The following is a 13,451-nucleotide window of genomic DNA, read 5'->3' on the forward strand; positions in this document are numbered from 1 at the left end:
TAATTGTAATACCTGATGCCTTCCCTTATGTTTAAACAAGTAACTCATACTGTAAACAGGTAATGAACAATAATGACAGATAAAATATCGATGCTGAGATTTAATAGAAATCCAGTGTTGCGTGCTAAATTGACCCAATTTCACATTGTTTGCAAACCGCAGACACACGACCCGGGTCAACTTGAACTTGAACTTGCTCACCCATATCCGTAAAAGCAGAAATGTGTGCTGCTGTGCATGTGATCATACCGGTATGAACTTTAGTAACCCGGTCTTTATAGAATTGTTTTTTCTCTCTCTCTCTGCGGCGGTAGAAAATCAGCCCATCACTGGCTGCGTCTACAGCCCAGCCTCCTCTCTCATTGGACTGCACTTCACAGCCAAACTGTCAGCCCATGTGGCGTGGCCATCGAGGATGTCAGACATTTAAATGAAACAGACACAGGGACTCAGGAGAGCGAGAGTAATTTCTAGGGCTTGGCCAAAGGGGGGGATCACGAAACCCTTCAGTCTGCACCGGGAGCCGACAAAGAATTAACGTTAGAGGAATAAAGAAGTCGACTCTATCCCAAAGGATCTGCGTGTAACACCGCGTTAAACTGCACCCACATCCAGGTAAGCGTGCATCTTATTAATCGTGCCAGTTATGGATCTGTAGTTTAATCAAATGAAGACTGGCGTAGTAAAGGTGACATTTCAAGCATAACAAACAACATCGAGAAATTTTTGTAACAAGCAGGGGAGAGAAATAATAACACAAACGAAACGAATTATTCTTGTGAGTCGTGTCTTTTCAGTGAATCACGAAACAGCCACAGCTTCGAATCTCAGCTTCATTCAGAGTGAATCGAGGATATTATCGATGAGGCAAAATTTATATTAATAAATGGACGGGGGGGGGGGGGGCTCTGCATATAGTATTTTATTTTAACCCAAGATAAGTAAATGAATTTAGTTTGTAATGCGGTGCACGGGATAAGGATGTTGGGTAATTACGTCATGACGTAAAATGATTGCAGAATCACTTTTTTGGACCTGTTCAAAAGAACCGATTCGCAAAATGAGTCTCAAATCTTCCCATCACTAATTTCAACCATACACTGTATATTTCAACCGAAGAATGCCGCACACTTCTGAATAAACGTAACCAGCACTCTTGACCCAATGTGAGTAAACGTTTATGTGGCGGAATGGCGGCTGCAAAGGCAGCATGGGATGACAGCATCTCACGCTATTTCTGTGTGATTACACTACGAGGCATTTTTGCGAGAATAGCATTATGGTTTGAATCTTTGTGTTTATACACAGAAAAGGTAGCCAATGGATATTAAACCTAACAATAATGTAATATGCTGAGATGTGGAAAATTATCATGGCGAATTGTGGAGTCACTGTGGAATTTGTCACTCTGTGAAACCTCCTTGAGGTTTGGCATGTAACCAGCCAATGTCACAGAGCAAATTGTAGATGCTTTTAGGGCAGTTTTTGTCAGCCTATCCATATGAATATCCTATAGTCTAGTTTCTATTACAGTGTACATCATCATTGACTTGTCAGGGTTGCAGCCTAGTTATCTATTTTATATATATTATATATAATATATAAATTATTATTTTTATAATTTTATATTCTTGTATTTTATTATTTTCTTTCTTTCTTTAACTATATACAGTAAAGTATATATTTAGTTTACTGTATTGTGTTCATATAAGGGCTCCTACACATAAAATATCTTCTCTCTTATTTAATAAAACTCAGAATGCAGAAATAATATTCATTAATCTATCAAATCATTTTTGCAATTCATTGTACTTATTTATGGTCTAAGCAGCAAGAGTGTGGCTGATGTTTTAAGGACTTTATGACTGTAATACTGTCGTCAGCTAATGACAGCCCTGCACCATGGAAGCTTGTTAATCGGAGCGGTCCGCTACATCACTAACACAACTGCTGCTTCGGATCTGGGTCAGGTAGATTACAGTCCATTTGGAAATCCGTTTATTTTCTCAATCTGCTTCGGCCAAGCATGATGTTGTTGTTGTATTTGTAGTTAAATGTCAAGCAATCAGAATAGTAATTTACTCCTAGTACTACTGTAATCCTAACCAGGATGGTGTAGTCTGGTTCACTACAATCTATATAGCTGTTTTGTGGTGCCAGTAGTTCTGTCTACTGTATGGCTGCTTCATTATGTTGTGTTCAGATCATTGTTTGCTTTTTGACATGTCTATATTGTACTGTTGCATTTAATGGTACTTTAGGTGACTCGCACACATGCACGTTCACAGACAAGCTGATGCATATGAGCACAGGCCCAGCAAAGACTCCTTCCGGTTGTCACTATGGCAACAGAGAGCCTAATTCCTCCGCTCAGACTTAGCTGTCCACTTTTGCTAAGTGTTCCTTTTTCTCTCAATGGCTTGTCACACTGTCAGGTTATTTTAAAGGACTTTGACATCACTTCCTACTGTTTGATCATAAAATACTGAGTAAAAATGTGTTTTCTTTACCAAGAATGTGGCATGAAAACCATAATTTTCTGTTTCAAACTGTCACATAGCATCTTTAGATCATTAAACATTTAAATCCAGGTTTTAAAAATTATTTAAAATCAACTAAAAAAATCCCAAAATGCAATAAATCCATGATACTTTTTTTTTTCTCAAAGTGCAATAATTCCATTGAATCACTATGAATGTTATTTTTCATATTGAAACTGATGAAAATACACAACATAGTAAGTTGATCCACATATGACAGCCTCTGAACTTGGTCAATACTAATCTTATATACAGGCATTGTACTAAAAATACATTCATCAGTCATCGCTTCCAAAATGAATTCAGCGGGTCATCTTTTTAATGCTATAAATTAATTACAGCAATAATATTTACATTTATGCATTTGGCAGACGCTTTTATCCAAAGGGACTCATTTGAATTTTTTTTATCAGTATGTGTGTTCCCTGGGAATTGAACCAATGACCTTTTGCGCTGCTAACGCAATGCTCTACCACTGAGCCAAAGGAACAGTAAAATTAAAATTTCCTCATGAACATCACATTAGACCACAGAAATTCCAAAATGACATTTCCCTTACATTAAACTTCCAAAAGTGCATTCACCTTTGCCATGTTCCATTCATTTAGTAGGTTAGTGTTATGTGCTGTATTAACAATATTGGCATTAATAAAAACACTAACACTGACAAGCTATGCAATATCACATTCATAATCCAATGCGATTCATCTAATTAACGCGATATAGCGTAGCTTGTCACTGATCTACGGCTCTGTGTATTCAAAGCGCCGCCATTACTGTGTTGCGAGTGGTTGAGCGGATATATCGCTTTCTGCCGAAAAGGTAGATTGGCATTTGTCGCAGTTTGGAAAAAGGGGGAGAAAACATGACCTAATAACTCTGGGAGTATCACATTTTGGGTAAGATTTTAAAATTACTTCTCAATAACGATCAGATAGAATACTGATTTTGGCAAAAACTCTATACAAATCTTCATTTACATATGTAAGTAAACCATACAATATACATTATATTTATGTAATAGCTTTGATTGAGAAACAAAAATGAAAATGAAAGGGGTCATATGATGTTGCTAAAAAATAACATTATTTTGTGTAATGAAATGTTTATGTGGTTCAAAAAACACATTATTTTCCACATACTGCATAATTTCTTCTCCTCTATGCCCTGCCTTTCTGAAACGCATCAATTGTAACAAAGCTCATCATTCTAAAAAGCAAGGTGTATGCTGATTGGCCAGCTATCCAGTGCATTGTGATTGGCCGAATACCTCAAGCGTGACAGAAATGTAACGCCTCCTACCATACTGTGATGTGTGTCCAGGCCCGACGTGATAAAAATGATAAACCCAATTATAGACGTGGGGGCGTGTTTAAACTATGCATCTTTACTTTTATAAAGAATATCTCTTTGGGTATTAGACTTTGCAACTTTAGGTATCTTATCTATTCACAAACAGCTCGATACACTCCAAAGAGAAAGGAATACTTGAAATTGCATCATATGACCCCTTTAAATAAAAAAATAAAAAATTTAATTAAATGTATTATTCTTTGAAAATCCTGCTTCTGTCGTGAACGTGCAAGGAACAGTGAAAGCATGTTTTTTGTTTAACGTACTACTTTCTACCATATTTTTCACATAAATAAAAAAAAATCCATTACGACTTCTGAACCAAATCTCTGCATAGTAATATTTTCAGACTTTTTCATCTGTATATTATTCTGTACAAATTAACTTAAAGGTACAATTTGTAAGATATTTGCAGTAAAATATGCAAAAACCACTAGGCTAGTGTTACATATTTTGTCCAGCTGATTACTAACAATATCTCTGTTTTCAACTACTTGTAAATTATGAGAAAATTCCCATTCTAAACAGTGACACGGGGCGGTGCAGTCGCCTGTCAATGATGTTAGTTACCCTTTGTTACCGCCTTTACTGATGTAGAAACCACATGACAACAGTGTCGTGGACAAATGCGGAAGTAGTGTCTAGCGTCCAGCAAACCATTAGCTTGCTTCAAGCAGTTCCTTATTTACTTTTTCTTGCACGTTTTATGGTTACTTATTTATGGAACATAATTATCGTTTGCCGTCTGCCGTTGGTTCTGTCGACAAGGACCGCTCCCGTAAACGTAAGCGTATGGGCTAACCAAACAAACCAAGAAGAGTTTGGGACAAGAGGAGACAAAGAGCGAGGATTAATATCGGTGTTGCATTCTCTAGATGGAGAGAGCTTCGCGACAAACTTAAACTAGAAAGAGATGCCGCTCTCCCTTGTGTTCTACTCGACAGGTGAGTTGTTTTGATTTGTGTCTTTACAGAAAACGTATTCTATAACAATCAACAATATTAGTATTATGGGGCATACACGCCAAATGTGGGGCATCCCATCTCTAGACCCACGCGAGGAGCGTCTGATCCATAGTCTGATTGCGTCTTGCATTGACTTTGTACGTAATCTACTTGTGCAAATCGTTGAACTCGCGTTTGAAAATTATGACATCAAACACAACATTTACAAAACTTTACCTCATCCGTTAAATCCATGATTTATCTTTCCGTCTGATTGATGGCCATCAGAGGTTGGGTAGGAGACAACAAATCCCATCATTCCATGCTCCTCCTTAGCGTCATCAAACCACGCGATTGTTATTGTTTTAGTAGTGCGCCCTCTCGCGGGAGGTCCTACAAACTGTACCTTTTAAGTTAATTTTCTTACTTGTTGAGGTTGATTTTAAGTTACTCTGCTTGCTTTGTAAAGATGTAAAGATATCAGATGGCTTTGCTACATTGCATGCTGTACAGTCAGATGAATTGATTTTCTCTTTTGGCATATTTAATGAAGTTTCTGTGGTCCACCAAATTAAAATGAACCCTCCTTTGTGTTTCAAGGAAAGTGGAACAGAGGGATACTTTGTATTTGTCAGCGCTTCTTGGTTGAATTGAATGAACAGGAATCTCATCCATTCTGTCGCTTTGAGTGCTCTGACCCTGAAATGGCGAACAAAAGTGTCCGGCTTTCCAGGCAACCCCCCCCCCCCCCCCCATCACCCCCCCCCCCCCCCCCCCCCCGAGCACACTCTCCTGCCTATCCCTAATTTTGCCCCCAACTCACAGATCGCTGATTTAAAATGAATGACACACTCACATTCACACAGTTCTTGATAATGCCAGTGAAGATCAAGCTGACAGAATCCCTCTGTTTTTACAAGGTTGTCTGTTCACTGACTCCTCCTGTCTTTTATTGTTCTCCCCCTTAGAATCAAAGAAAAACTAACCAGACATGGAGGATATTGTTATAGCCGGAATTTCAGGTCGTCTTCCTGAGTCAAACAATTTGGACGAATTCTGGCAGAACCTTTTCAATGGAGTGGACATGGTCACAGAAGATGACAGGCGGTGGAAACCAGGTATGCTTTGAATAATTAGAATAATTTTTATATAATTTAAAATAACTTTTAAGTAACATTCAGACTTAAATAACATGGTTTTTATCATAATGCTTTCCTTAAGACCACCCTGGTATTTGTAGTGTCTTCCATCTGCTGGTCTCCTTGCCTACCTGGCTGCTGTTCTGTGCTTTTCCATGTCCGTCTGGCTTTGGGTCTTATGAAGGGCCCGTCTCTCTTCTCTCTGTTGGCACCAAGCTAATACTCTCATTCATGTGCTAAAGCACAAGCAGGCTTAGGGCGACGAGAAGAGTGCACCTTTGATTCCTTTTTTCCCTCCTTTTTTAAAATTCTAGGTCTGTATGGCCTTCCCCGAAGAAATGGAAAACTAAAAGAAATCGACAGATTTGATGCAGCCTTCTTTGGTGTGCATCCCAAACAGGCCCACACCATGGACCCACAGCTGAGGCTTATGCTAGAGATATCGTATGAGGCCATCGTAGATGGAGGTAAGTCTCAGCTGCCATCTTAGATAATAGATATTCAGTATTTTGTGGTAGTTAATGACCTTGAAAATTTTTTGGATAAATGTTATTTTAAGGCATGCACTGGTATATGAAATGTAGTTTATGTCTTGTGGTATTACATGCTATACTCTAAAACTATGTAAAACATATTTTTTTATTTTATTTTATTCAGTAAGGATGCACTGAAGTGAGAATAAATTTCTCTTAAATGCTGTTTTTTAACTTCTTTATGTCCGCATGAAATCAAAATTGACCATATTTATTTTGGTAGCGCACATTGCTCTGTTTAAGTTAAACAATTTATCAGTTGAAGTCAATCCACAAAAAAAAAAATAGTTTGCCTTCATAATCTTTAATCCAAATTGGAGAATGCTCCTCCCCTCTAAAACGACGGGCTTTCTCTGATATCCGGAATATATTTTCTCTGACATCCAGAATCACTCCCCTCAAACTATCAGTGTTAATTTCTGAATGAAACGCCTACTTTACTACATCCAATCAGTTCGCATTCTGTTTCTCTCGGAAGTTCGTTAAAATACGGAAGTAAAATACTTTGCAAACTACTGGTTCACGTGGATTTCAACTTTTTAATCATCAAAAACGTGCATCACAGTGTCCGTAAAAATATTAAGCAGCACAAATGTTTTCAACACTGATAATAAGAATTGTCTCTTGAGCAATTATTGAGCAATTCTTTTTCCATTTAATTTTTTTTAAACCTAGTTTGAATTTGTATTTTTTTTTTGACTGCGAAAATAAAACCTGTTGATTTTTTTTTTTTAATATATATATATTTTTTTCTTTAGGCATAAACCCGGTGTCTATGCGTGGCAGCAAGACTGGCGTCTACATTGGAGTAAGTGGCTCAGAGGCAGGAGAGGCCTTCAGTAAAGACCCAGAAGAGCTGCTGGGATACAGCATGACAGGATGCCAGCGGGCCATGTTTGCCAACCGCTTGTCTTACTTCTTTGATTTCAATGGTATGCAAACATTACACGTTTAATTACTGACTCGATGCTCGTGCATGTTGTAGGACAGAATTGAGCTGTCAGAAGCTTTGTTTTGAAAGACTGTCCTCATTCTTTCTGTATGATGTGATGTGTCGTCTTAAGTGATTTGAACAAGTGACTCATTACACAGTCACGTCTTTTACTGGTGTAACTTGACAATCATGTTAGACTGATGCAACCAGTTGAGATTGGATATTTAAATTACTATATGCAAGAATCGTTAATGTGATCAGCCATTAACTGTGTGTTTGATGTACAACGAACATTAAGGTCCGAGTACAGCCATTGACACAGCATGCTCATCTAGTCTGCTGGCTCTGGAGAATGCTTTCAATGCTATTCGCCATGGCCAATGTGATGCAGCACTCGTGGGCGGAGTCAACCTGCTGCTCAAGCCCAACACCTCAGTGCAGTTCATGAAACTGGGCATGCTCAGTCCGGAAGGAACGTGCAAGTCATTTGATGCATCAGGTGAGATAAAGTATATCACTGTAACGTCTACAGCTTTTCTCAGAAAGATATTAAAGGAATCTGGTTCCATAAGTATCAATCATTGCATAAGAATATGGCCTTCTAAGTGTTCATACTGAATAAATAGTATTTTTAGCAGCATGCTCTATGCAACAATAAAGCTTTTGAGCAGTAGTATGCTAATTGCAAGGTCAATCAGTGCACACAATTGTAGTTAAAGTTTAAGTAATTGTGTTGTATTTGTCAATTTGTTTTGTTTATATATATATATATATATATATATTTTTTAGTTTTAGCTATTTTATTTCATCAAGTTAAACTGAATTAAAATAAGGAATTTAACTAAAATAACTTTTTTTGTGGTTTTAATTTTAGTTTTAGGTAACCATAATAACCCTGAGTTGGGCACATTGCATTTTTTTATATAATACCAAATGATTTGCTAAATACTGTACAAAAGTAAAAAAGGTTTTTTTTTTTTTTTACCCTCTAGGAAATGGCTATTGTCGCTCAGAGGCTGCTGTCGCAGTACTCCTGACCAAGAAGTCAATGGCCAAGAGAATCTACGCCACAGTTCTCAACACAGGCAATAACACAGATGGCTACAAAGAGCAAGGTGAACCCATCCCTTCCACCCAAAAAACATCAAATATGACATCAGCTCAGTTAATTCCTGCTTGCTTGCTCTGGAAGCCTGGCATTACTGTGAATGCTGGCACTATACGTGTCGTAGATGCTGGCCTTTCCCCCAGTGCCTCCTGCCACACTTTACACACCAGTGTTTTTAAACATGACACTTGGCTGATCATAAGGGCTGAAGGTATTTGAAATCTCTGGCATACGTTTGATATCAGACCCCTCTAGTTCCTGTTGTGCGTCTCTTGCTGCTAAATTGAGTACAGAAGCATCCATGCTATTGCTCACATGTAGGGGCGGATCTAGAAAAATATTGATGGGGGGGGGGGGCAGGAATTTTTGAGGGGTGGCAACATATGGGGAAGTCGTGGCCTAATGGTTAGAGAGTCGGACTTGCAATCGAAGGGTTGTGAGTTCGAGTCTCGGGCCGGCAGGAATTGTTGGTGGGGGGAGTGAATGTACAGTGCTCTCTCCACCCTCAATACCACGACTGAGATGCCCTTGAGCAAAGCACCGAACCCCCAACTGCTCCCCGGGCGCCGCAGCATAAATGGCTGCCCACTGCTCTGGGTGTGTGTTCACAGTGTGTGTGTGCACTTTGGATGGGTTAAAAAGCAGAGCACAAATTCCGAGTATGGGTCACCATACTTGGCTGTATGTCACGTCACTTTCACTTTAAACATATGGCAGACATATATATACTAAATTTAGTCACAGTTATCACAGTTTGATAATAAATAGTATATGTTCACACTACAAAAGGGCACAGGTTGCCATTTACAAACTTATGCAATCAATGTCCTGAATTTGAAACAGTTCATATAAGGAACAAGTAACCATACAATGTGATCTCACTTAATAGGAGATAGAAGTGTGATAGAAGTTAGGGACATTATCACAGGAAAGACATTGAGGTTAAGACACAGGTGATGAGTGGCAGATGAGAGGCGAAGTATACTGTTTTTTGACTGACTGTATACAAAATAAGAAACATAAAAAAAAACTACAACACTGCTTCATATTCAGCAGGTCTTTACACCAGTGTCATATTTTAAACTTTGTTTTTCACTAATGCATACAGTATGCATTGATTTATAATTAAGAGCATTATAAAAGGTTAAGTGTTATCAGCATGTCAATTTATTATAAGAAACACAAACCTTTAACAGCCAATGACATTTACAGCTGAGGAAACTACAACTGATTTTCTACTGTTTAGTGTTAATCACCATCTAACTCAACCAGTCAAGCGCTACATTTAGCCTTAGATGTTATATGAATCTGGTCCCTGAAGCATAGGTTTTATTAGCTGACAATAATAAATAAATAAATATTATATTTATAGGCACAAATACAAATGTACTTTTAAAAATTGTTTTTGAAAAATATGGTGTTATTGTTTTGGCAAGTTTAAATTAAAACATCTATGAAAACTTGTGTGATATTCCTTTAAAAAAGTTTTAGTAGATCTTTTTTTAACTATATTTTACTGTGCAATTTTTTTTACATAATTTCTAGACCGAACTTTTATTTTGGTTGGTTGTAGACAGTTTCTGTATTTTTAATAAACAATTATTATTATTAGCTATTAGGCCTGCTTGAAGTATATTATACTCTACTGTGCAATAGTACTAAATTTCTGTTTAAATTTCAAGTTATACCGAGATTTTATTTTGACAGGTTGTCGTAAAGACATTGCAGTTTATGTCTGTGTATACGATACAAATGAATGACGATAGTTTTATCAAATGAAATGTTGAAATACTCTCATAGCGTGCTGGCTTGCACATGTGTAGCCTACATCACGTGTCAATATAGTGAAAAGCTGAAAACCACGCGTGCTTCAGTGTGTGTGTGTGTGTGTGTGTGCTCTTGTTTTTGTTACATCAGGACACAACTCTGTATAATGACATGGGTATGACACAGGTATTACAAGGAGAGGGTGACTTATGAGGACATAACCCATGTCCCCATTTTTCAAAACGCTTATAAACCGTACAGAATTAGTTTTTTTGAGAAAGTAAAAATACACAAAGTTTCCTGTGAGGGTTAGGGGTAGGGTTGGTGAAGGGCCATAGAATATACAGTTTCTACAGTATAAAAACCATTACGCCTATGGGATGTCCCCACTTTTCACAAAAACAAACATTCCAGAAAGACAATTTCAGAACTGCTATGTGTAAATTTGCTCATATTCTGGAATGTGGTATGTCTCTTCTTTTCTAAGGGGTGACATTCCCATCAGGTGAGATGCAGCAGCGCCTGGTCCGTTCCCTTTACCAGGAGGCCAACATATCACCTGAGCAGGTGGAGTACGTCGAGGCCCACGGCACCGGTACTAAGGTCGGTCACTCTGAAATTACCTACAAAACACCCATGCATACATGAAAAAAGTAGTTTATGTAAAATATAACTTAAATATGCAGCATATCCTTGTGTGTGTGAATACAGTCATTGAGCAAAATGTTGTCCGCTTGTTATGTGTATATTTAAAATAATTTTACTTTTACAGGTTGGGGATCCTCAGGAAGTGAATGGCATAGTGAGTGTATTCTGTCAGTCACCGAGGGATCCTCTTCTGATTGGCTCGACCAAATCCAACATGGGACACCCAGAGCCTGCCTCTGGATTGGCGGCTCTTGCCAAGGTAGATTAACTGATTTTCTTTAAAAATCTGAAAGCTAAATCCCACATCCAAAATGTGAAGTAAATCAATTAACTCATGTTGCATGGGACCAGGTGGTTTTGTCTCTGGAACATGGCGTCTGGGCTCCCAACATCCATTTCCATGATCCAAACCCTGACATTCCTGCTCTGACAGACGGCCGGGTGCAAGTGGTGTCGGAGCCCATACCTGTCCGTGGTGGCATCGTGGGCATCAACTCATTTGGTTTCGGAGGCTCAAATGTCCATGTTATCCTACGTCCACATGATAAAAAAACACTGACTCAGTCTGCACAACCTCCAGTCCCCAGACTCCTGCAGGCCTCTGGTCGCACAGAGGAGGCGGTCACTTCCCTCCTCAACAACGGCCAGCAGCATAAGGATAACCCAAGCTACCTGTCTCTTCTGAATGATGTGTCTGGAGTTCCAACGGCAAGCATGCCGTACAGGGGCTATGCACTGATCGGAGCACAGGGAGAGCTTACAGAGGTTCAGCAAGCCCAGCCCACACCCAGACCGCTCTGGTACATTTGTTCAGGTGAGGAGGCATTTATTTTTCATGGTGAACAAATCTTATTTCCCTCAACCTTTTATGCTAAAAGAGCTTGATGTACCATTAAATACATACTATAACTTATATAAACAGAAAGAGCTTTATTGGAACCAAGCTGAAAAAAACTTTTTTTTTATGCTGTCATCAGGAAAGCTGGTACTATTAGAAACTATTAGACCTAAATGCAAAAAGAACAATAAAAGTAAAATGAGGAACGGTTTGTAAGCGGATCAAAGCATTTTATTGCTCATTTTACATGCAAAAGGAGCATTTATTATAGGCACTGCAGCAAAAATAAAGTTAAAAATGTAATTTATTCCTGTGATGGCAAAGCTGAATTTTCAGTAGCCATTACTCCAGTCTTCAGTGTCACATGATCCTTCAGAAATCATTCTAATATGCTGATTTGGTTCACTGATAACATTTCTTCTTATTAATGATGATGCTTAATATTTTTTATATTTTTGTATTGTTATTGTACACATATTCTTTTTTTATTAAATAAATAATACAGGAAAATAACTTGTATACCTCTTTTAAGGTTGTGATTCAGAGCGAGTCAGTCACCTTAATGGAAAGTCTCTACACATGATCACATTGGCTGGATTTTTATTTCTGTGTCCTGTCTTTATTTGTATGTGTCTCCTGACAGGTATGGGCACACAGTGGGCTGGAATGGGCCGTACCCTGATGCAGCTGCCAGAATTTCGGGAGTCGATTCTGCGTTCCGATGTGGCTCTTAAGCACACTGGGTTGTGTGTGTCTCGTTTGCTCATGGATGCTGATGAGAGCACTTTTGAAGACACTGTGCACGCATTTGTTGGTCTTGCAGCCATCCAGGTCAGTCTCCCTCAGCTCTAGAGATAGCATGTACAGTGCCAGTGTGACTGGAGCAGGATTGACATCAGCAGAGTTTCTCAATGACAAAAAAATGACCCCTGCGAACTTTGGAAGTGATGTACAGTAGGGCTGCCAAATGTTGCAATACAGTAGCACGATCAGTCATGATTTCAACAGTTGCTCTGTCTGTCTCATAAAGAGATCCAGAAACGACAGTTCTGTCGATATGTACCTAACATGCATGTTCAAACCTGTGTGACTTACTCTCTGCTCAAACAAACTGCTTTTTCCTGTGGAACTGGCACACTTGCATATTCAAGCTTGTCACATCACAATCAGTTATGAGACAAAATAACTGATGATTTTCAATAGTGGATAGGTCTGATATGAATGATATTTCCATGGCTGGCTCTCTTTCACCTACCTGAATGCACTCCTCTCAATTTTCCAGGTTGCCCAGATTGACATGTTGAAGAAGATGGGTCTTCAGCCTGATGGGATTGTGGGCCACTCTGTGGGAGAGCTAGCGTGTGGTTATGCCGACGGCTCCCTGAGCCACAGTGAGACCATTCTAGCTGCTTACTGGAGAGGACGCTGTATTAAAGAGGCCAACCTGCCCCCTGGGGGCATGGCTGCAGTGGGTTAGTGTAGCAGCAGATGCCTTCACATGTTTTACTTCATTAATTAGATGAGAAGTGCAAAGCGCCCCACCATCTTTTGTTCAGCAATGTATGCTATAATTTTTTTTAGCAAGCTTGCCATTGGTTCCTTTTACCAACCCTCCCATTATCTTCCCCCTCAGGCTTAACGTGGGAA

At 38.9% G+C, this 13,451-nt stretch overlaps 1 protein-coding gene across 1 annotated transcript in view; it reads left to right on the plus strand.

Moving 5' to 3' along the window:
- The first annotated feature begins 357 nt into the window (after positions 1-357).
- Positions 358-13,451, plus strand: part of LOC132121612 (fatty acid synthase-like) — a 27,269-nt gene continuing 14,175 nt past the window's right edge. Inside the window, exons 1-12 of the mRNA XM_059531201.1 lie at positions 358-615; positions 5,806-5,955; positions 6,291-6,443; positions 7,268-7,441; positions 7,742-7,942; positions 8,436-8,558; positions 10,806-10,921; positions 11,091-11,225; positions 11,318-11,780; positions 12,448-12,635; positions 13,087-13,276; positions 13,438-13,451. The exon at positions 13,438-13,451 is cut by the window's right edge and continues 81 nt beyond it. Coding sequence (XP_059387184.1) covers positions 5,829-5,955; positions 6,291-6,443; positions 7,268-7,441; positions 7,742-7,942; positions 8,436-8,558; positions 10,806-10,921; positions 11,091-11,225; positions 11,318-11,780; positions 12,448-12,635; positions 13,087-13,276; positions 13,438-13,451 — 1,884 coding nt within the window. The 5' untranslated portion in view covers positions 358-615; positions 5,806-5,828. The remainder of the gene's footprint in view (positions 616-5,805; positions 5,956-6,290; positions 6,444-7,267; positions 7,442-7,741; positions 7,943-8,435; positions 8,559-10,805; positions 10,922-11,090; positions 11,226-11,317; positions 11,781-12,447; positions 12,636-13,086; positions 13,277-13,437) is intronic.

Source organism: Carassius carassius, chromosome 39 (genome assembly GCF_963082965.1).
Source record: "Carassius carassius chromosome 39, fCarCar2.1, whole genome shotgun sequence".
Taxonomy (NCBI): Eukaryota; Metazoa; Chordata; class Actinopteri; order Cypriniformes; family Cyprinidae; genus Carassius; species Carassius carassius.